We start from the raw sequence: 27,438 nt of genomic DNA on the forward strand, positions 1-27,438 counted from the left end.
AAAGTTCTTTGTAAACTGCAGTCTTTAGCCGTGACAACCTGCAAAAGATCGTGTTTATTGAATTGAAGACCCAAATCTCTATTTGGGAAATGTAACCAGCAGCCTGTCCAGCTATGGTAGTATCTCACTTACAGTATGATTCTTGCTGGTTATAGTGTGGTGTGCTGAAGCTTGGTCAAGGTAAAGTCACATTCTAGACTGAGTCATCAGGGTTGAAAAGTTTGACAGCTCACTCGGCCTCTCAGCCAGTACATGACTGGTACCGTGACCAAGGTCCTGATAACTGATCAGTTGTGGTAGGTCTGAACACGAGAGGCGGTGCATTCTAAAGGGCAGAGAGTATTCGGGTTCAAAATAAAGTTGAAGGTGGTCTAATTGCAAGCGTCCATGACAGCAGTATAGGTGCAATAACATCCATTTTTATAAGCGAGGTTGGCATCTTTCTGAAAGATGTGATTTGGAAATGGTGAACATATCTCCCCTTTTCTGTTCCCTTTGTTTTGATAGGGTTGAAATTTCAAAGGCAAATTCCGGACTCAACCCCCAGCATTATTTCTGTCCGTGGTTTGGGATTTGGAAGAGGAAGTATGGTTTCACACAGCACAGATGAATCCACTCAAGCAGTTCAAAATCACAGCTTTCTCAGTAATGTTGAAATGAGGAGCAGGCTGTTCTCGCATTCACTCTTTTTTTTCAATGAGAGCCAAGCTCAACATGCGCGTCACTGGTCTAGGAATAACTCTGAGCTGATGCTGCATTGATACAGCTCTGTACTTGGAGGTCAGTGAATGTCGTGTGGCTGGCATCTTCTGACTTTTTAAAAAAAAAATGCATGTTTCCGTTCTCTGGCTGATTACCAGAAGGTGAGAGAGGGAGGCAACTCCATGTACAGAACTGAATATAGTTACACACACATGTCTGTCAACAAGTTAAAGTCGCTTTCACTGAAGTCCTGGTTAATTTACTTAGGAAACATGTTGTTTGGTTGTAGTGTCGTGTTATGCAGATCTCAATGTCTCCGAATCTATCAGTAGCCTGTGTAGTTGGCTGGAATTAAATAGGGTAAAGCTTATAACTGAACTGCAGTGCTTTATTTTGGGGTGGGACAGGGACAATTCACCTCCTAATGACACCGAATGAAAAATTTATTGTGTGGGCCGCATTCAGGCAGGCTGGGGCAAAAAAACTGAAAGAACTGCAGATGCTATAAATCAGGAACAAAAACAGAAGTTGCTGGAAAATCTCAGTAGGTCTGGCAGCATCTGTGAAGAAAAAAAAGTCATGTTTCTGGTCTGGTGACCCTTCCTCAGAAGGGTGGGTCATAGCTGTGTCACCCTTCCAGTCCTCAATGCATCAGGCTGACTCGTTTTTGGTTGGGGTTTTATTCCCCATGTTCTTCGGGGCAAGTCGTAGACCAGCCCAAATAAGGGCAATGGATGGGCTCTGAAAGCTGGATAACCAATCAAGGAACACCCAGCTTCAGAGGAGTACCCACCTTCTGTAAAACTAACTAACTGAGACAGTGCTGCAATAAGGAATCTTCTCTCAGCCACCTTGTAACTTGCATGGAGAAAACCACCGCTCTGTTGGGAGTGGGACTCCTCCACAGTGTGGTCTGTTGGTTGCACGCACTATCGAATCGGCCTCCCAAAGTTACCGTTTGATAAGGCTCTTAATGAGCCTAATTGCTGCCTGCCTCATTTTCAGGCTTGATCCACCTCTGGTTTCAACCACAATGGGATATGAAAATTCTGCTCTGGCTGTCTAGACTCCCCTGGAGGTGAGCTCTCTTGGAATAGTCACTGGCAAAGTTGAATGTAAAGGGGAGAACAGACAAATCCCTGAAGTAGTCTGAACATGTGAGGGAATTTGAGTGTTTAGTGCCCGGTGGATTGGGGATATTTAGGAGTTGATTAGCACAGGGTATTTGACTGTTTAATAGTGTAATTTGGGGTAGTAGAGTTTAGGAACTGAGGTTATTTGGCAGTTTTTAGTCCTGGATGGGAGGATATTGGGGGGTGCAAGTCTTTGTCTGTGAACTCATTTTCCCTCTCTCTGTCACGAGTGACTGAATTATTTACTTCAATGCTGGGACTGAATCTGGGTAATTTGTCTCAAATCAGCCTCTTCACCACCTACACATTTAACTACACTAACTGTAGTTGTTACTGCCAAACTCTAATTTGTTTATGTCCAAACAGCAGAGCACAATGTTTTTGTAATAAGTCCAGAGAGAGTGAGACCCGTGGAAATCCAACTAAAAAAGTGTTGTTTTCAGGTGGTGGTAGCTCAGCTTTTGTTTTTGAAGAATCCCTTTTCATAGCAATCTTAGTTTCAGTTTTTTAAAAAAAAGACTAGTGTTGAATGCCCTCCCCAAAGTATTCCTTTGCTGTTTGTGGGTGTTTTGTGTACAAGTTAGCTCACGTTTTTTTCCGCAATATATCAGTTACTATGCTTTGAAAACTTAATTGGCCCATAAACCACTTTAAGATGATGCTATACAAATGTAATTTCCTTTTCCTGCTTTATTTGTGTGTAATTACAATAGAATTAGTGCAACTTCGTTCAATCTCCTGCTTTTACTGGTGCAGTTGTGTAGCCTCAGGAACGGGAAGAACACAGTCTGGTATGCAGTTGGAATATAATTGACTGAGGAGTTGAATGGTGGATCACTGGATTGGAAACATTACCAATTGATTTTTTTTTGCTCAGTAAGATTTCTTATCATTATTGCCCGACTCTATTCTGTCTCCAAAAGTTGCTGACTTCAGTTAAAGTCTGTTTCTGATCAGGCAGATAGATTTCAATGGTTGAGCCCCTGATCGTTTACAGATGTGAAAGCTGACATTCGAAGTTTGGCAGAGGTGCTCGAGTTAACTAACTGCAGCTCAACAAACTTTTCAGAGTGAGGGATGGGGTTTGAGGAAGCTGAGTGAAAATTGATGATAAAATGTAGTCTAATTTTGTTTTGTATATAATTTTGTCTTCAGAAGCTATACTTTGTCATAATGGTTATGCAGAGTTCAAAATTCTACCGGCAATTACAGTTTGAGAAACGCAATTAAAATGCTGCAAAATTCACTACAACATTTATCAGTAAATTACTGATTTCAAATGTCACTGTGTTTTAAACATCAAATAATTAAGATATTATAAACCACTATAATGTTCATTTTTCTTTTTTGACTTTTTAAATGTGTTCATTGAAGGTTCTACTTTAGAGTCTGTTTTTCATTCAAGATCCTAGGATTAATGCATTTGCCCAGAACAAGAATACTATTAATAGATCCTGTTTTTGAGCATTTGTTATATGCACACTTTTCAGGGACACAGCAGTATTTTAAGGGTAGGATAGGATTGCCCTTGGGGGAGGGGCCTTATCTATGCCTGTGATGTTATACCATCATTTCCATGGCCCATCCACTTAGGTTGTGACAGATGTGTAGTGTCGTGAGTCAGTTGAATAGTTGCTGGAAACTGAGACCCGCAATTCTTTGTTCCAGAAGTAAAGATTTTTAAAACAAGTGCATCAATTTACCTGATTTTAGACCTAGATTGATAGGTTTTTGTACTGAACAAATTATTGTAAGCATTGTAGAGTGTAAACGGTTAGCTTATAACCCTTTATTCCCCGTTTTAAACTCCCTATACATGGTCAGATGTAGAGATGGGGAAAAGTACAAAGATGGGGGATGTGGGGGTGGTTGGGGGGTGGGTTTGGAGACCGGAAAGAGTGATCAGTCATCTTTGTCTTTGCCACATTGATTCTTATTGATCTGCAAGTTTCTTCCTGGCTTCCCTTTTCTGAGTGTTTTCACTGGTTTGCAAGAGACATGTTGATTTGTTCAGTTTGGAAAGTTATTGTTTATTAATTAGAAGTCTCAACTTTCAGAAGGAAAGAAACCAATTTTCTTCAAGTTTAAGGTGATCTTTGACTGCAGAGAATAGAGACTCTGCTTCTGAGCCGGCAGAGACCAAATCCCTTTTCTCTAGCTTGTTCCTAGTCCCAAGCTGATTAGTTATCAGACAGCAATTACATAGCTGTTGGCAGGCAAATGACCTTTGTAACAATAAATGATCACTACTCCATAGACCAATCAGTTTCCTGTGCCATTCAGCTGCAATGGTCACAAAACCCCTTGAACTCAATTCTTCTGCAAGCACTTCAATAGCTGCTTGTTAAAATAGCCGTAAAAACCCAATGCTTGCCATAAGTGTTAGGTTACTTGCTTTTCAAAACACAAAGCCAATCTTTGAAACACTTAACAGTACGTTTCAACTGCAGTCTACAATCTTGAAGCACAAAATAAAAATACGTGGCCCTTGCAGAGGAGAATCCTTGCCTATATTAATTTTCATTGTTATCCAACAAAATCTATTGAAAAAGTTTGTTCAGGTAAAATTTATTACTAGTTTCTTTTCAAATTGAGAAAGTAAGACCATACTAATTAGACTTGTGTTGAATCTTTTGATTTTAAATTATAAATTGCCTTTATATTTCATAAAACATGTCAAATCAGTAAAAGATAGAAACAGGCAGGTTGTCTTATCTCATTAATTTGAGTTCCCTTTCCCTTTTTTAATAAAAAGGGAGTGAGTTGAATATTGAAAGGAAATAAAACCTCAAATTATCATTTGCTTACCTCCTGTGTTTTGTTGATTAGTTAAAAAGGGAAAATAGGTCCTGCCCCAAATTTATTACAAAAGCTGATATTCGATTGCCTAGATGTAGAACTTTGACTGGCATGTCTTGTACATCATTCTATTCTATATGAAAACAGAAAGAACTGTGGAATCTATAAGTCAAATAAAAACAGAAATTGCTGCAAAAACTCAGCAGGTCAGGCAGTATCTGTGGAGAGAATTAAAAGTTAATGTTTCAGGTTGAGTGACCCTTCCTAGAGAATAGAGACTCTGCTTCTGAGCCGGCATAGTACTGTGATTTCTTGACTTTAAGACAGCTGAGGTTTAAAAATGAAATATATAAATAATAAAGAACTTTGATTTGCTGTTTTCGCAATGATGAGTGTTGAATTAAAATCCCAATGTAGACCAGAAATTTTAACTTTACCACTGGCCAAACCCCCATTTTCTTTTGTTACACAGTCATGAATTCTCTGACTTTGCCTCAGCTAAGACACTCAGTAAAAACAGAACATGGGCAGATAGCAAGAGTTGCTTTTATTTATTTATTCATCTATCCTGTTTAGTTTATTGTCGAGCTCTAACTGGAGCCTTGGGTAATTTACGAGCCCCACAGGATTTTCACAGCTGTAATCCCTTCCATAACCATCTGTTCCTCTCTGGCCCAAAGGAGTATGGCGACTATCCGGAAAGTAGTATCACGCCTGCTAATGATTTTGCAGAATGAGCAAGAACTGATCATCAGAGAAGTAAGAATAATTTTGAATATTAGGCTGGAAAATGTTGCTGCAACCAGCAGGATTAGCCTACAGCTGTTTTCCAGATGTAACTGATAGGCTCCAGTGTCAGTACAGCTGGACACTACTTCCAATGGGAACTCCTTTCTCTCTTCACAGGAAATCTTTGCTTTTCTGGGCACAAAATATTTTGTCAGAAGAACTTTGTGGAAACTGATCCTGTTTTTCTTTTCTCAACTCTGACCACTTCTTGTCAAACCCCTGGGACTGTACAAAAACTCAGGGATTTTTTTCTTGTATGTTATTGATTCTACAGAATCAAGCTTTAAAAAAAAACCTTTCCAGTTCTACAAATAATATTTGGGAGGACTAAATGAATTTGTTTAGACTTTGAGATAATGATTGGAAATGCATAGGTTGGAAATTTTTGCTTTAGACAAGTTTTAAATTGCCTGGAGCAAATTCCTCAATCCTCACTTGCAAAACTTACACAAGACAATGCTTTGTCACTAAAAGAAAGCTTAAGTACTGTTAAGACATGACAACCGCACTGTTCACAAAGGATGGGATTTTAATTCAATAAATGCTTTAGTCTTGCAAACTTCACTGTCCTCTTCATTGACTGTATCTTTACATTTTAATAGCCTTGTTAACAAATTCTGAAACCAATGTTTTGAAGAAGTGACCATGTTGTAAGATAAGTAGCACACAGTGGGGAAATTTTCTGTATAATAAAAAAGTGTAGGAAAGTTCGTTTATTAAGAGACAAATTGAAGTGCACGAAGATTTGATGGTAATATTTCCAGGGCACTAGTCAGTGCTGGAGTCTATTTGAGTTTGAGCATAGGAGTAAACTCCTGAATTTTTTGTGGATATATAGTATACTGCAACCAATGTATGTTGGCAGAGGGGTGGAAATTGAGCCCAACGGCACACTTCCAACAAGTGGATTATTTTATCTTGGGTCTTGACAAGTTCCTTGAATGCTTAGTAGCCACTGACATTTTGCCATTTTCTTGAGTTGAATATTCTAAATAGTGAAAAGGTTTTGATGGGGTCAAGAAATGACCCTCATTGTCACAGCCTCTTGCTATTGTAGTGTTGATACTGATATGAATCCTCCGGTTAACCAACTGATCAGTGTTTTCTCCTGGATGTCGATGGGTGAGAGACTAAGAAGTTCAGTGTGAGGTGGTTAGGGCTTTCTATCTTGCGGAAGGTGACCATTGTTTGGCAGGGTTTAGTGTGAATGTTGTCCGTGAATGTACTTGGCTTAAGCACATATTTTGTTTTGACCCCTAGTCTAAGTCAGCCCAAAACAAATTGTTGAACTGAAGATAATATCCTGAGGAATATTCTGCTGTGATTTTCTAGCGTTGTGGATTATCTTGATTGATTTTTCTCTTGGATTCCGAGTGAAACTTTGATTCCAATTGATCTGTGTTGAATGAAATCTGTCTGAACTTCTCAATTAGATTCCAGTCTGTAACTCACTTCCACAAATGTATGACTGTGATATAATTGTACAAAAGACTTATTGAGCAGTACATTGAGCTAAGCTAGTCAACTGAGTCATCACTGAAAAATACAATTGTTTTGTGACCCAAGCCTATATTTGCATACTTTCTAGAAAGAGGCACTAAATGTCAACATGAAATCTGAACTCTGGCTGACTCTTGCCTGCAGCCCCAGCTCAAGGGATGAAAATCAATGAATCTTGTTACCATCCAGCCCAAGATAAACCAACTCCATGTGGATTGGGAATGAAGTCAGGTATCTTTTAGTTGTTCTGGTTTGTTATTATTACTTTAACCCTGCTACAAAGGAAACCATGATTTTGCTAGTCCCTAAATATCTGCGAATGTATGACTTCAACGTTATATCACTAAGTTTTATTGAGACCATAAGACATAGGAGTGGAAGTAAGGCCATTTGGCCCAAGTCCACTCCGCTGTTTTAAATCATGGCTGATGGGCATTTCAACTCCACTTCTCTGCACTCTCCTTGATTCCTCGTGAGATCAAGAATTTGTCGATCTCTGCCTTGAAGGCATCCAACGTCCCGGCCTCCACTGCACTCCGTGGCAATGAATTCCACAAGCCCACCACTCTCTGGCTGAAGAAATGTTGTCTCATTTCAGTTTTAAATTTACCCCCTCTAATTTTAAGGCTGTGCCCACGGGTCCTAGTCTCCCTGCCTAACGGAAACAACTTCCTAGTGTCCGCCCCTTCTAAGTCATACATTACCTTGTAAGTTTCTATTAGATCTCCCCTCAACCTTCTAAACTCGAATGAGTACAATCCCAGGATCCTTAGCCGTTCATCATACGTTAAACCTACCATTCCAGGGATCATCTGTGTGAATCTCTGCTGGACACGCTCCAGGGTTAGTACGTCCTTCCTGAGATGTGGGGCCCAAAATTGGACACAGTATTCTAAATGGTGCCTAACTAGAGCTTTATAAAGCCTCAGAAGCACATCGCTGCTTTTATATTCCAACCCTCTTGAGATAAATGACAACATTACATTCGCTTTCTTAATCATGGACTCTACCTGCAAGTTAACCTTTAGAGAATCCTGGACCAACATGCCCAGAATGTTCTCACCATATAGAAAATAGTCCATGCCTGTATTCTTTTTTCCAAAGTGCAAAACTTCCTATTTACTCACATTGAATTTCATCAGCCATTTCCTGGACCACTCCCCTAAACTGTCTAAATCTTTCTGCAGTTTCCCCACCTCTTCAGTACTACCTGCCTGTCCACCTATCTTTGTATCATTGGCAAACTTCACCAGAATGCCCCCAGTCCCTTCATCCAGATCATTATTGTACGAGGTGAACAGCTGCGGCCCCAACACTGAACGCTGTGGGATACCACCCGTCACCGGTTGCCATTCTGAAAAAGAGCCTTTTATCCCAACTCTCTGCCTTCTCCCAGACAGCCAATCCTCAATCCAAGTCAGTAGCTCACCTCGAACACCATGGGCTCTCACCTTGCTCAGCAGCCTCCCGTGAGGCACTGTATCAAAGGCCTTTTGGAAGTCTAGAAAGATAACATCTACTGACTTTCCCTGGTCTAACATACTTGTTACCTCTTCAAAGAATTCTAACAGGTTTGTCAGTCATGACCTCCCCTTACTAAATCCATGTTGACTTGTTCTTATTTGACCCTGCACTTCCAGGAATTTAGAAATCTCATCCTTAAGAAAGATAAATGAAGGATTGGGGAATAAGGTTGAACAGTGATTTAAGCAATCTCACTTTGGAATGTAAAAGCCTTAGATTGGAGAAAAGAGAGAAACTTGAAAGAGTTTGAGAATTTGACCTTGTCGGCAGAGTACTCTATGCAATGAGAAGGACAATGAACGTACAGTGATGGTATTTGGGTGTGGAAGGACAACAGAGGAGACATTTCGAGCAGTGTTCTCAAACAAAAATAAAATTTCTAATGGAGAAAAGAATTGCGAATAGCTCAGCCTCTTTCTAAGTGGTTTTTCTTACACCTTCAGTTGTAACCTGAATCTTACTGCTCTCAGTTTCTGTTTCATTCCTAGCCCAGTTGTTTTTGGGATAAGAAGCACATGGAAGAATTGACTGTTTGTTTCTCTTAGCTTGTGGAAAATGGGAAACTTCCAGACAGGAATCCCTGAAGGTGGTAAAAGTTGGCTATAACTCAATCCCCCAGACTCCCCAACAAATTCCTTGCCTCTCTTTGAAGTACCTGTCTACATTTATTTATCTCTACTAGTCTGCCTGGTACACCATTGTTGGTCTGAACTGGGTCAAAGCAAGAGTTCCATTTCTGTTGGAATAGGCTGCTGGTGAATCTAGATGCTTCAATTACCCTGCTGTAAGTCTAAGGATGATCTTTACTCATAACAACCATTAGTTTCATTTTAAAGCCCCTGCAAGTCCTTTTCTTAAAATAATACTTCATTGAGTTGTATCGTATCAATGAATGCTGTTCTACCAATTTTTTAATGCTGCCTCTTGTAAATAAAATTACCCAATTTAGTCACAGTCTCAGCTGTCTTTCCCTATGTCCTGCAAATATCTCCTTAAGTATGTGTTCAGTTTCCTTTTGAAAACTTATATTGCAGTTGTGTCCATCACCTTTTTCAAGCAGTGAATTCCAGATCGTAAGATTGTACTGCACTGCTGGCCCTGTGCTGATTGCAATGAATATCATAAAATTGGAAAGATTGAAGTGTCAACTTGTAAAAGAAGCTGCCCAGATTTCTTGCAGCCCCCTTGCATTTTACACACAAAGCAACAAACTGTACTGCTGTTTGAGAGGTGGTGTTGGTTTTGTGAAAGGACAGTCTGACCAGAACGCAGTAGATCTTCCTGCGTTTTTTTCTAATAATGTGATAAGATCATCAGATTGCATGTTTAAAATGAATCATTGTCGAAGGGCAACATTTTCAACTGAATCACTCCCTCAATTCAAAATCACATGCTCAAGTACATGACGACAATTTTGTTCATATCAGTCTGTTAGCTGAATCAAGCTAATAGTTTAGCCTCTAATTTGCCTAGTGTGAATATTTGATGGAACAGTGTCGAGGAACTTTATTCAGCATCTAATTTGATGTCTAGCTGATTTTTGCTGATTGATGTTAGAAAAAGTCAATTGTAGTTCTCCTGTTGTTCATTGTAGCTGAGATCAGCTAATCCACCAGAGATTAGAAGCAGCATCTGGGTCAGGATTGTTACAACTGGGCCTATATTCCATTTCAAAAAAGAAGCCAGGTTCCTACTTTGCTTCAAAGACAAAAGGGCGCATGTTAATGATACTGCATCATGTTTGTGTGATATTCTTTCACTCTGATCTCCAGCATGAAGTAAGAGAAATCCTTTCACTGTGTGACCTTGCATTAAGACTGCTGAGTTGGCAGGTACTGGAGGGAGTGAGAATCACTGTTTCTCAAACAAGTCTAATGCTCCTGAAATGCTGCTGGGCCTGTTGTGTTCATCCAGCCTCACATTTTATTGTCTTGGATTCTCCAGCATCTGCAGTTCCCATTATCACTAATGCTGTCTGGCTTTTTTGGAAAAATGAGCACAACGGTTAAGCAAACATAATTTACAAATGGCAATCAAATTCCTGGAATCACCCCAAAAAAATACTTGGAAGCAATTGTAACATACATAAATGTATGCATAAATTATGGAAATTTTATGAACCCTTCCTGCTTTTCCATCTATAGTTCTACACATAACTGCTGCTGCTCATGAATCATTTGAAATGCATCTTCTCAATTCACAAGGTCAACTGACTGACTTGTTGCTCTGTGTGGATGAATAATCCACTGTAAAATCTCTATAAATCTGAGAGATACAGAGGTGGATTGAGGGAAGAATAGTGAGGTGAGAACTTGATGAAGACAGGCTCCTTTCCAGCAGAGCTCATGTATAAAAATGATGACAATCATTTGGACACATCGAGAGCAAGAGAGCGCTCTGACAGGAGCTGAACAACGGAAATGGTGTGAGCAGACTGCTCATGTCTTGGGTATGGCATGTGCTGTCATGCACTGTCACTGTGAATGGATTGTACTCTAGGTTGTCCTAAATTTATCTAGATTCATGCATGCCATCAGTTGGATGTTGTAATTTAACTTTTGTTCGCTCCTTGACATAGCCATTACTAGCAAGGCCAACATTTATTATTCCTCTTTATGACTCCTGGGACGATGGTGAGCTGTTTTCTTGATCTAATATGATCCATGTGGTGTCAGTACACCACAGTACCATTACAGAGCTCCAGGATATTTACGCAGTGACAGTGCGGGGGAGTAGTGATGGTATAGTTCCAAGTCAGGATAGTCTGTAACCTTTGAAGGGAATATCCGAGTGGCAATGTTCCCATGCATCTCCTGCCCTTGTGCTTCCAGATAGTGAAGGTCATGGGTGGAAGATGCTGAAGAAGTCCTAGGGAGTTGCTGCAATGCATCTCTGGCAGTGTTTACTATTAGTATACACTGTAGATGGTGGAGGGCGTGAATATTGAATGTGTTGGATGGGTGCCAATCAAGCAATCTGCTTTGCTATCAGTGGTGGTAGGTGTTGGTGTTATATTCGTTGGGCAAATAGAGAAAGTTCCATCATTTGTGAATTTCATGTTGTGAATGGTGGATAGATTTTGTTTTTGGAGTCCATAAGTGAGTCTGTGATCACAGAATTCACAGTCTCTCTCTTCCACCGTGGTATTTATGTGGCCATTTTAGTTTCTGTTCTGGTGAATGGCAACCCCCATGATATTCACAATGGGGAATGCAGTTGAATGTGAATGTGAATGTGAATGGGAGTTGGTTAGTCTTGCTTGTGTTGGAGATTGTCGCTGAATGGCACTTGTTTGGCATGGATGGGCTGACCGTTACTTGGACAACAGCCGGGTTTATGTTAAAAGTATCAGGTCTTTCTACATGTAGGCACAAACTACTTCATTGACATACACAGATCATGAAGACAGTAATCAGCAAACCTCCCTGCTACTAACCCTTTAGAAGGCAAATTCATTGAGCAGCTGAAGATGTCTGGGCCAAGGACACTGTCTGGACGCACTCCTGCAAAGATTTCCTGTGGCTGGATGATCGACTGCCAATAATTACAACCATTCCCTTTTGTTCAAGGCATGACACCAATTAGTGGAGTGTGTTTTTCCCCTGATGCCTATTGGCCTCAGAATTCCTAAGGCTCCTTTTTAATGTTTCGTGACCACACGCTGTCTTGCTATCAATGAAAGTCACTCTTGCCTCAACTCTGGAGTCTAGATCTTTTGTCCGTGTTTGGACCAAGGCTGAACTGAGGAACCGAGTGGCCCTGGTGGAACCCAAACTGGGCATCAGCGAACAGGTTGTTGCTGAGCAAATACTGCTAGATAGCACTGTTGAAGACTCCTTTAATTTCTTTACTGATAGTGCCACATCAGTCTACTCTCTAAGCGGATTAAATTTGTCCTGTTTTTGTGGACTGGGTGTACCTGAAAAATTTGCCACTGTCAAGTAGATGCTAGTGTTTGTAGGTGTTCTGGAATAGTATGGCGTAAGGAGTGGCAAATTCTGGAGCACAAGGCTAAGCATTGTAATTGGGATGTCATTAGAGTACATAACATTTCTTGAGTTCATGGCACTCAACCACCTCCTTCATAAACATGTGGATTGCATCAAATTGCCTGTAGATACGCATCCTTGGTGGGAATCTCGGGTAGAGATCAAGATGGATCCTCCATGTGATATTTCTGCATAATGCTGATTGTTAGCATCTCAGTCTGTCGTTAGCATTCACATGCAGTGCTCAGCTACCATTTGAGGATGGGGTTTTCAAGGACCTTCCACCTTCTGTTTAATTATCTGTCCACTATACATTATTGAATGTGATATGACTGAAGACCTTGGATCTGATTCATTGAGTACAGTTTGTTTAGATCTTTTTATAGTCAGCTTCATTTTGTTTAGCTTGCATTTAGGTATGTCTTGTAGATTCACCAGATTAGCACCTAATTTTTAGACATTCATGTTATGTTCTCTGGTCTCAGGACTGTGGGAGTTAGCTCTCTGGTGTATTCCAGGACACAATTACAGAGAGTGGTTGAATGCAGTTCTGATATTGATGGCCCACCGAGGCATTGGATGTCACTTTGTTGAGCTGTACATATTTGTCTATCTATGCTTGTGATGTCATACATCATGAAGGGTCCTCCTGATGAAGATAGAACTTTGTCTGCAGGTGGACTGTGGAGTGGTCCCTCCTACCAATGCTATGACATGGATTGATAAAAATGAGGCAAAGTCAGTTTTTCCTTCATGTTGGTTCTCTCACCACCTGGCAGCTGGAGAATGGATGTAGAAATTCAATGTGGAACCCTCCTAGGCTGAGCAGGAAGGCTGATGTTTCGGGCCTAGACTTCAGCCTTCCTGCTCCTCTGCAGCTCGGCCTGCTGTGTTCATCCAGCTCTACACCTTGTTAACTCAGATACTCCAGCATCTGCAGTTCCTGCCATCTCTGGAACCCTTCTAGCTTGTGTTCAGAAGTCTGGGAAATGTGTGTGTTATGGTGTTCTTCCTTAGTTGTAAATCCTACCAGTGCTTACTGCCTGGAATCACAAGTGAACAGTGATTACTCAAATGATTTGAAGCTGCTGCTTCTAGTAGAATCATACCCAAACAACATGCAAAAATGCACTTTTTTTGCCATGAGATGTATGTGATAGATGGGCAGTATCAGACTCTTGTCCATACATCTGTAAACACCTCTCTACAAATGTATATATCTGACTGGTTAACCCTTATCCTCCATGAAGTTTGTGCTGTCCTGGTCATCTGACAGCTATTTCCAGTGGACAATCTAAAACACAAGTTCCCTCACTCCCTCCTCTTACCTCCCCTACCTTGGTGATGAAGCAAAATTAAACTAAATATGTTTAACATTTAATGACCAAAGGGTGGGTCAACAGGTTTTAATTAATATTAAAGTGAGACTAAGAAGTGAAGATATTTGGGAAGGGACTTTGCATCAGATGGGCATTAGAACCATGCAGAAACCCTTCAGTCGAGGGCATAGTTCTAGACTTTGCCTGATACTTTTCATGTAGTCATGGATTGTAAACTGAAAATCTAATAGCCAGAACAACGTTGCAGTCTGTTACCTTGCTGCATTAAGGGTTGTGGTAAAGAGGTCCTCATTGAAGGAAGTGAAAGAATGTTGAAATATTTTACAATTGCTACAGCACAACTGGTTCCTGTGTAATCATTAGTTATTACTGTAAATATACGTTGACAGAGTTCTCTTCACAGCTCAGTATAATACTTTGCTCATCTTCAGTTAGTCTTGACCCTCAATCCCAGGCAATCTTTGGGAGATTGTCACAAAATATGTGCAAGGGATGGAGGGGAATTTTATATCATGTGGCGGTCTGATTGTCATGACTTAGATCATCAAAGCCCTATTGGACATCATTGTTTTGCATGTATAACACAAGCAAACATAATGTTGTTTACTTCTTAATTTCAATCTATTTGATCCTTCTCGTAACAGGAAACAAAATGTATATACTTTTAAAGATTGATTGTTCTTCACTCTTCTCTAGCCATCGTGTTCCCTTCCTGTCTGCCTTCTTTCTGCTGCAAGTTTCTGCACACTCTGCTAATATTCCAGATAGACAGGGAAGTCAAAGGCATGACCCCTCCATGTCTATGATTGGCCAATCAGGTCTGCTAGCACTATACAGGCTTCCTTTTGATGGCTGAGTCCCGTTGTTGAAGAGAAGGAAACCATTTCAAGGTGTTTAGGAGATGACAAAGTGTGGAGCTGGATGAATACAGCCGGCCAAGCGGCATCTTAGGAGCACAAATGTTGACGTTTCGGGCCTCAACCCTTTATCAGAAAAGACTCTCTTTTTCTATTGGACTATGTGTTTTTTAAGTCAACTCCAACATGTTGAATTGATCTATAGTATGTAGGGGAAAATTAAGGCTGGAAAATTCTTGATCCGTAGGGGAATTAAAGATTATGGAGAAAATACAGGAAATTGGATGCGAGGAATGTCGGATTAGCCATGATCCTATTTGAATAGTGGAGCAGGCTTGAAGGGCCAATTTCTATAAGACCTTATGGAACCTTGCCTAATTCTATACATTTTGAGAGTATTGTGTAAAGGGAATATGATTTGGCCACTAAATAAATTACTTCAGCCTGTATTTTATGGGATACAAGGATTTCACTGAGATGAATTACAGCAACATTTATGAGTCAAAACAATGCTGGATAACCCATTTCCGGATTAGTTTTTAGGTTAATGCTGAGCTTTAATTCTTTACCAAGAAGGAACCTTCCAGTATTCCAGGTTCTTAACACTTTCTTTTCCCAGCTGTTTTAGTTTTACAATTTTTAATTTTCCAAGATTTCTCAATGCTCCCACTCTTTGTTGCTGTCCATTGTCGTAATCCTGGCCCTCTGTCTTGTCAGTCAATACCAGCATTTGATTGAGCTAACCCAATTTCTAGTTAAACTCCAAAAGGTCAGTTTAAATTGAGAGGAGAATTGAAAAACGCTGCAGTGTTCAGGTTAATTTTTCACCTTTCTGAACAGGGCTTTACATAATTCTCCTGATTTGCTAGCCAGTTTTTAATTGTCTTTGTGGCGATTTTCTTCTTGGGCTTTCTCCCTTCCTGACTCAGTGGTTGTTCAAACGGGGGAACCAGGGCATTCTGAACAATCTGAGAGACTTAGAAAGCAAGAGTTGCATTTTCCAGAGATTCAGGGAGATCGCTTAAAAACCACAGGGCCTTCTTCATAGGTGGGTTTAAGAATTGCCCTATTAAAAGGTATATTTTCCAGCCACTGCTGTTGGAATGAAACTGTCAATGTCATGACAATCTAGGCCTGATCCATCTGGCCAGGTCTACAACGTTTTAGTGCTGAGTGACATCTGTTGGCATATTGTTTCATGAAAATGATTCACAGCTTTATTTAAGTGTTACTGTGCATTTTAATGAGGACCAACACAATTTTTCATCTGCTTGGGATGATATCTTGCTGTGTACTGCAGGTGACAGTGTAGAATGTGGCTTGGGAATCTCCATGGATAGTAGGACATCTGAGTCAATGTCATACCTTTTTGGACATGTTCCAGTTTTGCAATACCTCCTTAGCATTTTTAATTACTTTTTTAAAAGTATTTTTCATTTAAAAAAATCATTGCTTTGGGATTTCTCATGCCACTTACTATAGGGTAGGTGATGTAAATGTGCCCTACCCTGCCACCCTAATACCTAAATTCCTTCATTTACTGTAACTTGCCTGTGAGTGATGCAAACGCAGGAAACATAGCATAAAGGTGGGATTTCTGATGCTGTTCCCCTTAAGTTATGAAAGAGCTCAATAGTGGCAATTCACCTTCCGCGTTGTGGCTTTATTAAATGGTCCACTATCACACCAGAACTAGGCAAGGGTACCTCTGAATCTGTTCGAGTCTTTGTGATCCTGTATGCGGCATTCCTGGTTTTCTTCAGTGCTGTGGATTGGAAATCCTTCCTTCATCCAACTCTATACAGCAACACCTCAGTGCCAGCCACTAGACTGGATCTTTGACTCTGCTTAGGTGAGGCCTTCAGTAAATAAATTTGTTTCAGTTTTTGAGGCTTTTATTTTAGCCCTTTTTAATCTATCTGTTTTCCTTTCTCTGGTGCTGGAGCAACAATACTAGGGAACATTTGGATACTGCTGGGAGCCAGTGCTGACCAGAACTTGCTGGAGACCAACTTCTTAGATGGTGTTAGAATGGTAGCAGAGCTTCTGGTCCAAAATTGTAGGGGTGCATCAAGGGAAACACCAGTCCTAAACTCTTTGAAAGGATGAAAAACATGTTTACAATGTTGTAAAACCAGAAGATATTTCAAAATTCATCAACTTAAGGCCTTAGAGTCATACAGCATGGAAACAGACCTGTCGATCCAACCTTTCCATGCCGAACATAATCCCAAAGTAAACTAGTCCCACCTGCCTGTACCTGGCTCATATTCCTCCAAACCTTTCCTCTTCATATACTTATCCAAATGTCTTTTACACGTTCATCCACCATTTCTTCAGAAAGTGGTTTGCGTATGCAATGAATTTTGTGAGTCTCCCAAGTCCTTTTTTTTAAAAAAAATCTCTCTCCTCTTGCCTTAAAAATGTGCTCTCTAGTCTTGAAATTCCCCATCCTATTGGAAAAGACAACTACCATAAACATTCTCTATATTCTGATTATTTTATAAGCTTCTTTTAACCTCTTACACTCCAGTAAAAAAAGCCCCAGCCTTTCTTTATAACTCAAACCTTCTATACCCTCAAAAGAAAAAAAAACATGTACAGTGTGAACCTTTTTTCATTTTTGACATTAATTTGTCGGTCTGTCAAAATACACTTTAAATAGTTAAATAAGTATTCTCTACAACTCTAATTATCAGCCAGTTTTCTCTGGGCTTCTCTCAGCATTTTTTCAAGTAAAATACTTCGAGGCATCCTGCACTTTAAATCTAAGCATTTTTTTCCTCTTTCAGTCTGCCATCTGCCCTAAATGTAGGGGCAGAGTTCAGCCATTTGCCCCTTGACCCTGATCTTAGCTAATGGCTGAAACAGACACTGTGGTGATTTTGTTTTCAGGTTGCACTGCTCCTAGGATGATTATGGATGTAGGCTGTTTCTTTTAAAAAAAAATTCAGCCCATATTTATCACAATGTATCCGGCGATGAGCTTTCTGCAAAATTTCATTGAAATCTGCGCAGCTACTTCATTTATATTTTTGAAGCAACAAGTTATTTTCAGGAACATTTTTCAGAGTTATGAAGGGTTCGAAAATGCTGGAAAATTCAAGCCAAGAGCCCAGAAGTCAATTGGAGGAAAAGGAGCGGATTTTCCCAGAAGGCACTCTGCATACGCAATGTTCAGATGCCTCCCTCATTGAAGTGAACTGTACTTTGTACCCTACAGTTATCTCAAAAGTATCATCTGCCTATTCAGGACTTATTTTGGATTGTGATTTGTCTGGTTCCTCCTCTGACTTTACCATCATGGGTGACTCTGATAGTAGTTGAGAATTCCTGATAGCATTGCTCTTGGGATCGATAGAACACTGGAATCCCCTCCTCACAGTAATCAGACTGAGAAAGCTAAGGAGCTACTTGCTGGTAGAAACAGCATTTCTTCAGTGCCACTGAGGTGATATACAGACCCAAAAGCCTTGGTCTCAAACCAGCGCAGAGTAAGAATGGAACTCTTTTGAAACTCTAAGATGACAATACAATCATCAATGCTGACTCTCTTGAGGAAATCCCCTAACCCTATCGTAGATGATCTTGGACTCCCACCTGGTGTGGCAGATATTGAAATAGACATGGGAAGAATAGGAAAGCTGCAGCAGTAGATGGGTTTCCGGTGGAGAATTTCAAACCTGGAGGTGCAGAGCTTACCCTTCATCCACCTCAACAATTCCTGATAACCTGGGACAAAGAAAAAATCCTTGCCGATCTCAGGGATACTACCATTGGCACTGCCCTCAGGAAGGGAGACCAGGCAGACAGTGGGAATTACTGAGGAATCTCTCGACTCTCCAACACTGGCAACACGATTGCTCGAATCCTCGCTAAACACCTTTTCCCAGTCCTGGAGGAAATACTTTCTGAAAACCAGTGTGGCTTTGAACAAAACCATGGAATTACTGATATGATTTTTCACAGTTTAGCAACTCCAAGAAAAATGCCAGGGTCAATACCAACCACTCTCTATGTGGCCTGTCAACCTGACCAACAATTTTCACTCTGTTAACTGGGAAGTGGTATTTAAGATCCTGTCAAAGACTGGCTGACCATCAACATCCTTCATCTCCTCCTCCATGACAAAACGTCAGTGATATTCCTTATGAATGGTAATAGGACAGAATTCTTTTTTGAGGTCAAGCAGAGGGGTCAACCCTCCCTCCCAACCCATTTCTTCATTGCTACCATTCCTCACCTTCTTTCAAGAACAAGCTTTACAGTGGTGTGGCCTTTGTCTGCAGGATGGACGGAAAACTTTTCAACCTCAACTGGTTGAAATGCCAGAAGAAAACAACATTGACCTCCATCTGTGGAACTTCAATAGGCAGATGACAGTGTCGCTGTTGCTATCTCTGAGGTGAATCTTGAAGCCTCATTTAATGCTTTCATGGAAGCGTGTGGAAGAAATGGTCTCTGCCGCAATCTCAAGAAATCACATGTCCTTCACCATTCATCCCAGGTAAAATTCCAGCCCAGTTCCCCCCTTTCAAGATCAACAGAGAATCCTCCAAAAATGGATCGTTTACCCCACCTGGAAACCACCACTCCCCATCAATGAGGTGATTCAGCATTATACCCAATCAGCGAGTGCTGCCTTTTGATCACCTAAGGATGAGAATTTTCAACTGTGATGTCTGTGCTGATACCAAGATCGTTGTGTACAAGGCTGTCATCCTTCTAACTCTGTATGACTCCAAAACGTGGACTACTTTACAGATATTACCTCTAGACCTTTGAGGTACCATCAACATTGTTCGTTTGAGACAAATTCTCTGCATCAGCTGGGAGGACAGCCATGCTTATATCAATATCCTTGAAGCAACTAACAACACCAGTGTTGAGGGTGTGATCATCTGAAATCAACTGTGCTGGGCTGGCCATGAGTTTAGGATGGCACAGTTCCAACTGCCAAAACAAATCCTCTTCACTCAGTTGCTCAAGGAAGGAACCGGAATAAGAAGTGGACAAAGGAAGTGTTTCAAAGACACCCTGAAAGCTTGCCTTAAGAAATACAACATAGATGTCAATCCATGGGAGACACTCACTCAGAAGAAACTGACCTTTGGAGGAAACTCCTGCATGAAGGGGCAATTCTTTGAGAACTCAGGGCAGCAAAAGGAAGTGCAGAAAAGGAATTGGAGAAAGGACTGCTAATGGCCTCTAGGCCAAGGACCAATTCCACTCCCTGGAAACACCTGCCAAATATATGGTTGGAGATGCTCCTCTAGTAACAGGTTCATCAGCCACACGAGGGCCCACGGAGCCCATGTCCACTTAAGAAATTCCCCGTCACTGGTCAATCATACTTGTTAGTGAGTGAGTGCCAGCTGACGGTAAAGGTCACGAGTTGACGATCCGACTGCTTTGGATTTTCTGGGTAATTACATGTTTTCACCAATCATAGCATTATCTTCTCAGTTGTTAGCAGCTTTTTAAAAATGTTGGAGCTTTTTCCTGTTGCCCAGACTAGTTTGTATGGGAAAGTAATACATTGAATGCCCTGTCTTGTGACCTATTTGTCTTCACCTAATGCATAAAGTGGAAAGGATAAGTCTAATGGTCTCATGAAACTTACTGCACTAATGAACCTTTCACTACATTACAATCACATTTTGTTCCTAAAATGGAAAGGTACATGTTATTTCAGAGAAGTTGCTTACACCACTTAAATTGTGGCCAGCATAAACAGCCATTTCACTTGCTAATCTGAAACAAATCCCATGCATTTGGCTTGCTTCCATTCCATTTCTCTCCATTTTCTCCCTGCACTGCAGCAGGTTCTGACTCTTGCTAGGCTGAAGTTCTATAGCCTCCAGCAGTCTTACAGTGGCAGTGGGATATCTTGGCTCAAGTGGCATCTTTGCTAAGCCTGATCCTCACCCTAACCTCTTCCTCACTTTGGACATTGAAATGTTCATTTTACATCAGTAGTTTAGTCAGTAGGAATACAAGTTTTGTGTTGGGTTTACTGTGAACTAATATGATGCCTCTTAATAGGTGAGAAGTAGTAGGGTAATGTTCCCCTGTTCCACACAGTTACATGGCATGGAAGCAGTCCCCATGCTGATCAGATATCCTAAATAAATCTAGTCCCATTTGCCAGCTTTTGGCCCAAATCCCTCTTAAACCCTTTCTATTCATATACCCATCCAGATACTTCTTAAATGTTGTAATTGTACCAGCTTCCACCACTACTTCCTGCAGTTCATTCCATGCACACAACATCCTCTGTGATAAAGTTGCCCTTCAGGTGCCTTTTAAATGTTTTACCCTCTCACCTTAAACCTGTGTCCTCTAGTTTTGGATTTCCCTACCCTGGGGGGAAAAAGACCTTGGCTATCCAGGCCTTTCATAATTTTTCATAAACCTGCGGCACAACATCGAGGGCCGAAGGGCCTGTACTGTGCTGTAATGTTCTATAATCTATAATCTCTATAAGCTCATCCCTCAGCTTCCAATGCTCCAGGAAAAATTGCTGCAATATGTTCAGTTTTTGCTTATAGCTCAACCCCCTCAACCCTGGCAATATCCTTAAATCTTTTCTGCACCCTTTCAAGTTTCATAGCATCTTTCCTATAGCAGGGAGAACAGAATTGAATGCAGTATTCTAAAAGTGGCCTGTGGAGCTGCAACACGGCTTCCCAACTCCTGCACTCAGTATACCGACCAGTGCACCAAAGGCTACCTCCACTATCCTATTTACCTGTGACTGCACCTTCAAACAACTATGAACCTGCACTCCACGGTCTGTTTGTTCAGCAACACCCTTCGGGAGTCTACCATTCGGTGTACAATTCCTTCCCTGATTTATCTTGCCAAATCTCTGGGTCATTTATAAGATGTTTATTTTAAAATGAATGTTTTAAAATTGCTTGTTGTTGTGACTTTCGGGAATAGACTTGAATTAGGCTATTAGTATTTTTAAACCCAAAGCGAAAAATAATCATTGTTCTCACAAATCCCCAAAAGTGTAAATGCAGAAACAAACACTGTCCCCAGGAGGGGAGGTAGTGCCGTAGTGATAATGTCGTCACTGGGCTAGCAATCCAGAACCCCAGGCTAATGTCCTGGGGACATCCTTTTGAATCGCAATGTAGCAGACGGCAAAATTGTAAATTCAGTTTTTAAAAACAAAAGCTGGAATAAAGAGATGCCCTTTTAAGAATGGAAATCTGCCATCCTTAGCTGGTCTGGCCCACATGTGACTCCAGGTCCACAGTAATATGGTTGACTCTTGAGTGCCTTCTGGGCAATGACAACGGCCAATGGACTGTAGGCCAGTGAGAGACGCACACACCCTCTGATTAAAAATGAAATTGCAGCCCTGGTTGCATTCTCGTTTGTAACTTCTTGTTTTTCTTGAATGTATAGAAGTTGGAAGCCTTTAGGTTTCTGGGTGAGGTTGTGGTTGTTTCTCTAGAGAAGAAGCTTTGCAAGTGAGGACAAGAAAACCTTTTCTTTCACTACCTTGAATGACTGGTTGCTCCAGCAGGCTGCTGTTTCTTTACCAGAGGAATGGTCCCTCTTGCGAAAACTGCTCTGATTTGAACTGGTTCTTCACATTTAAAAGGAATAGCTTTTATTTAGAATCAGTCTATGTGGCCATAGACAATATTCTCATTATCCACACAGGATTCTGGCTTGCAGCATTGCTAGAAAATGAAAGATGAACGGTGGCTGTTCCCATTTTTGGTTGTGATAGAGAGGTGTGGAGAAAGCAATTTTAAATGTTGAGCTTACAAGCAGATTTATGGGTTATCAATCTTGAGTTTTAGTCAGCATGAGATGCAAGTTCATTAAAGTACAAAGCCATTTAATGTCTTTTCAGAAGTCTGGGGAGGAGTTTCTACCCACAAGCATTTATGTTTTTAGAATCATTTGTAGACTTGAGTTAAATGTTTCAGTAGGAAACTGCAAAAGGTCACCTGAATCCTTTAGTGATCTCTTCCACAGGTGGATCCACTTTTTTGAAGTCCATTTTTTAAAAGGTCCACATTATGTAAATTCTATCTTGTGTTTGGAATATGACAACTAGGCCATTTCATGTCCAGTAAGGACACATCCTTGAATGAGACCAACTAAACCTGTGTGTGTGTGTGTGTGTGTGTCTATTTAAATGGGAGATTAACTGTATAATTTTGCTGTGTGGCCTGGGTAACAGTGTCTCTCTGTGAGAGCTGATTAAGGCGATATTGGCTTGGGTGAAAAGCAGCTCCAATAGGCCTGAGTCTGTTGTAATTCCAGGAGACAGGAGCTATTCATACTGACACTGGCAACCCTCCCAGTCCAAATGTCTGGGGAGTGTATGATTCCTGTGTTGTTAATTCTTCATTCCTGTGGGTCACAGCCTAGGGAAGGTTATTTAAGTCTCTTAGTTAGTGTGCAGATATTTATTTGGCCTAGCCAGCTTTCTGTCTTCATCTCCCCAAAAGCACTGCTTTTCGTGTTGTTCCATAAACACTTTACATTCTGTTTCTTTCTATATGATGTAATGCCAATTGGTGGCTGGAACCCTAAAATAAAACTGGAGTATTTGTTCTTTGTTCTAAAATGTGCTTTTTTTTTCAAACAAGGACTTCTACAGAGATGAAACAACTGCAGGCATTTTAAAAAAAAGTGTGTGGGGCTGATGGGATTCAACACCAAAAAGCACCAAAGAAACTTCAAATGGAATGGCCATGTTATCTTTGTAGTCACAAGTGATGAAAGAGGCTGATGATCCTTTGCTCAGCAATGAGCCACTCCTGCTGTGGATTAGGTCGCAAACTGCAGACATGGTTTTTCTCCCCCTTTTGAAAAACACAGAAGAGCAAGGCTTTAAACTCCATTTCAACTCTCGTGGAGCATACTAGCGGGAGTGAATGTTGTTGTCTGTACCAGCTTGGGTTTAAGCATTGGTCACAGTTCAAATTTTAACCCCTGATTTATTCCTGTGTGGGAGGTTTAAAATCTGCCGCAAACTAGCTAACTGGAGGAAACAGGATCATAAATGAACCCCCCCCCCTCCCCCACCCTGAGTAGAGGAATTCCATCATTGTCCAAAGGGATCAGAACTACAGAAACTTAACCATTATGCAAAATTAAGGATGCTGAAACTAATTGTTCAGCCGTCAACATCTATGCTACTTAAATTAACGTCCACTGCAATAGCTGCTTGTTCACAAAAATTGAACAAATTTGGAAACCAGTCTTTTTTTTTAAAAGCTAATGGATTTGTCTTTTTCATTTCTAGTCTGTGTTCTGTTACTAATTCATCTCCCATTTTGTAATTAATATGGACAGTGAATGAACTTTTTTCTAGATTGGGTGATAACTGACCATTAACTGACAAACTTTGTTTAAATTTGAACCAGTCAGTTTGTGGCTCATTAAAGGCATTGCCCTGAGAAATGAACCATGGGATAGTGGTCACCTGTTTTGAGTTGAAATGGATGCAGTGTGTACGCATTCTTCCAGTCTGTACAGGTAGGGCCCTATCTACTAATATGCAGCTTCCATATGTAAATGTGTGCCACACTGCAAATGTGACTAACGATCTCCAAATTATTTGTCAGTGTAGATTTTTGTGTGCAGAGAATTTATTTAGCAAATGTTGTTTGTTGGGAGTGTTGCAAGCCATGGCCTGGTGGCGTACCTTATTTGCTGCAAATAGCTGGAGGAATATGCTGTTTGACATAATCTGCCAGGTTTTGGGATGTACTTGAATTCCTAGTATCTCAATGATGCTGATATTTATACGGCACATGCAGTTGGTTAGATAGCTACATCTTGTTAGTGATGCACTCCACACAGTGCTACTCCACATTAGCAGCATGAAACAAAAAAATTATTTCCTTTTACATTGCTATTTCTTGCAAATTGTCCTGATTAAAAACTTTGAAAAATGTCACCTTTTACTCAGTAACATGCAAATTCTGTAGTGCAAAATGACTTAATGACTCCAGTCTTAAAAGCTCAAACCCATGCAAACTATTCCATCTTGATCTCACTGTCTGTGCAGATGGATGAGAAGGTGCGGACACAGTGGGCCAAATGGCTTCACTCTGCACCACCGATTCTGCGAGGGAAGAAAATTGAAGATAAATTTGCAGGTCTTCCCAATGGAGTGTGGTCGCCATCTAGTGTTTCTGATTTGCAGTAACATGCTGTGGCCTGCAATTGATTTTCTTTTACCCCTGTTATAACTTGCAATGTCTTAAATATTTCCCCCTCTCTAACTCACCTATTAAGGAAAGTTTTGTGAATTATCTGCCATTGTGTCTTTATCTTTCACATTTCCCTTTACATCTCGGCACTTTTGACTTTTTTTTTCCCTTCGCAGGAGATCTTCATTCTCTTTATCTTTGGTCTCAATCCGTTTTTTAAAAATCCCTCTCTGGTTCTTTCACCCTTGCTGATTCTTTGAGCCTTTGCCTTTTTTTTCCCCCCATTCTTTCTCTTGTCTCCCCTCTATCTTTTTTTCTCGTTTTCAAACTCAGATACAGCTTGAACACTAAAATAAACCAAAAAACTGAAGATGCTGGAGATCTGAAACAAACAAACAAACAACAGTTTCTAGAGAAACTCAGCAGGCACCTAACAATATCTTTAGGAGAGAGAAATGGAAGTCTGAAGAAGGGTCACTGGACTCAATGTTAACTCTCTTTTTATCGCTCCACGGATGCTGCCAGACCAGCTGAATTTCTGTTTATGCATGTTAAATTGAAGCTGGGCTGTGTTGCTTCGACTGAATTAGTCCGTCTTCTCATGGTCCTAATTTGCCTTACCTTTAAGGGATCAGAAGCAAGCTACTGGGAGCCAGTGTTTGGCTGGTAAAACGGTGCTCAGCGCCTGGAAGGAGGCAATGCCTGGGGACGATGAAGTGGGATCTGAGCAGTGTGCAGCAAACTCTCAACAGGAAAGCTCCGAACCTGTGAGTGAGGAGATGCTTCGCAATGCCTATCATCTGTCCCGGCTCCGGAGTTCCTCTGTGGAAATACGGGAGAAAGGATCGGAACGACTGAAGGAGGAGCTGGCAAAGGCACAGAGGGTAAGAGTGCAGATTGCTGTGTGTGACTTTGAAAGCAGAACTACAAAGCTTTTGAGGTTCTGGATTAAATGATTCATGTATTTTGTTTGTCAATGATGCTCACTTGAGAGATAGAGCACCAGTAAGTAGAAAGAAACCGAATCTATGGAGTTTAATGTCTGCACGAGTTATTGACTATAATGAAGGAAATGTTATCCTGGGCATAAAATGTGTATAGCTGAATGTGGTGGCAAAATCTTGTACTTTACATCATCTTAACCGCAGATCCAAAAGTTAGAACTGACCATCGGATTTGAGTCACATAATTATTACCGTTATAATAAGCAATTGTTCTCCAATAAAGAACTAATCAGTGATTTTTAAAAAAGGTAAAAAGAAAATCAATACTGCTGTTTGTTTTTTAGACTTAATAACATCGAGAAAACAAAGGGTTTTATAATGGCTTCCCATGCAGGAGGAATCGTCCTTTAATTGAACTGGCTAAATGGCTATTTCTGGGGATTCCACTTTGAAATGTGAAAATCCTCTTGAAATGCACCTCTACCTTGACAGCTGAACAATATAGAATTTATTGGACTGTGTATCCTCCTGGCCTACATTGCATCAAATCATTTAACATAAACTTTTGAAACAGGTGTTGCTCCTATAGAATGGCATTGCCTTCATTGTTCCTCTTTTTGGTCACATTTTTTTGAACACATATTTCACCTTTTAGCAGTCTTCAAATGTTAACTATTATGGGCTTCACCTTAATCCTTTCATTCTGTCCATTAGAATCATAGAATCCCTACAGTGTGGAAACAGGCCCTTTTGGCCCAAAAGGTCCACACTGACCCTTGGAGTATCCCACCCAGACCCATCCCCCTATAACCCACATACTCCTGAACACTATGAGCAATTTAGCATGGCCAATCCACCTAGCCTGGACATCTTTGGACTGTGAGAAGAAACCGGAGCACCCAGAGGAAAGCCCATGTCTGATGTTCATGTGCACAAGGACTTATCATTAAATGTATCTGGACCCTGATGTGGAGCATAACATGGGTAATTTTTGAATAGAAATAATGTGGGTTATAGGGTAAGGTTGAGAAAATAACGCTAACTATCAAGAATATATAAACATAAGAACATGAGCAAGCCATTCCCATTCCACTGCTCAATGAGATCAGGGCTGAGGTGTGAGCTAACTCCATATGTCTACCTTTGGCCTGTATCCCTTAAGACTTTAACTTAATAAAATTTTTGTTTTGGATTTAAAGTGCACTTCTTTGTATTTATTCACAGGATGAGGGCGTCCTGGTTAGGCCAGCTGTTATTGCCCCAACCCTATTTTCCCAGAGGGCAGTTATGAGTTGACCACATTGCTGTGGGTCTAGAGTTATGTGTAGGCCAGACTAGGTAAAGATGGTAGTTCCCTTCCCTAAAGGACATTAGTGAACCAGGTGGGTTTTTCCAACAATCTGCAACTGATCTCACATCAACTGTTACTTGTGGAATAGAATTCTAAACCTCAACCACTCTTTGTGTAGTAGTGCTTCCTAAGATCTTTCCTAAATGGTCTGGCCCTAAATTCTCAGACTAATCCCCCTTGTTCTAAAGTCTCCAGCTGTTGGAAATAGTTGATCTGTAGCTACATGTCCTTTCCTCTTGGTGTCTTGGAGATTTTGATCAGATCACCCCTTAACCTTCTAAATTCTAGAGAAAACAGGCCATAATTTGTAATCTGTC

General features: G+C 40.7%; 1 protein-coding gene across 11 annotated transcripts in view; it reads left to right on the plus strand.

Annotated features, from left to right (window-relative positions):
* LOC125459289 (guanine nucleotide exchange factor for Rab-3A-like) overlaps nt 1-27,438 on the plus strand; it is a 61,077-nt gene that overhangs the window by 15,056 nt on the left and 18,583 nt on the right. For 8 of the 11 annotated variants that reach the window (XM_048545561.2, XM_048545564.2, XM_048545562.2 and 5 more), the window contains exon 2: nt 25,455-25,710. In XM_048545561.2, the coding sequence (XP_048401518.1) occupies nt 25,455-25,710 (256 nt within the window). Of the gene's footprint in view, nt 1-507; nt 781-7,011; nt 7,155-25,454; nt 25,711-27,438 lie in introns of all 11 variants that reach the window. The other 3 variants (XM_048545568.2, XM_048545566.2, XM_059651999.1) reach the window with 3 other exon arrangements.

Source organism: Stegostoma tigrinum, chromosome 17 (assembly GCF_030684315.1).
Source record: "Stegostoma tigrinum isolate sSteTig4 chromosome 17, sSteTig4.hap1, whole genome shotgun sequence".
NCBI classification, from domain to species: Eukaryota; Metazoa; Chordata; class Chondrichthyes; order Orectolobiformes; family Stegostomatidae; genus Stegostoma; species Stegostoma tigrinum.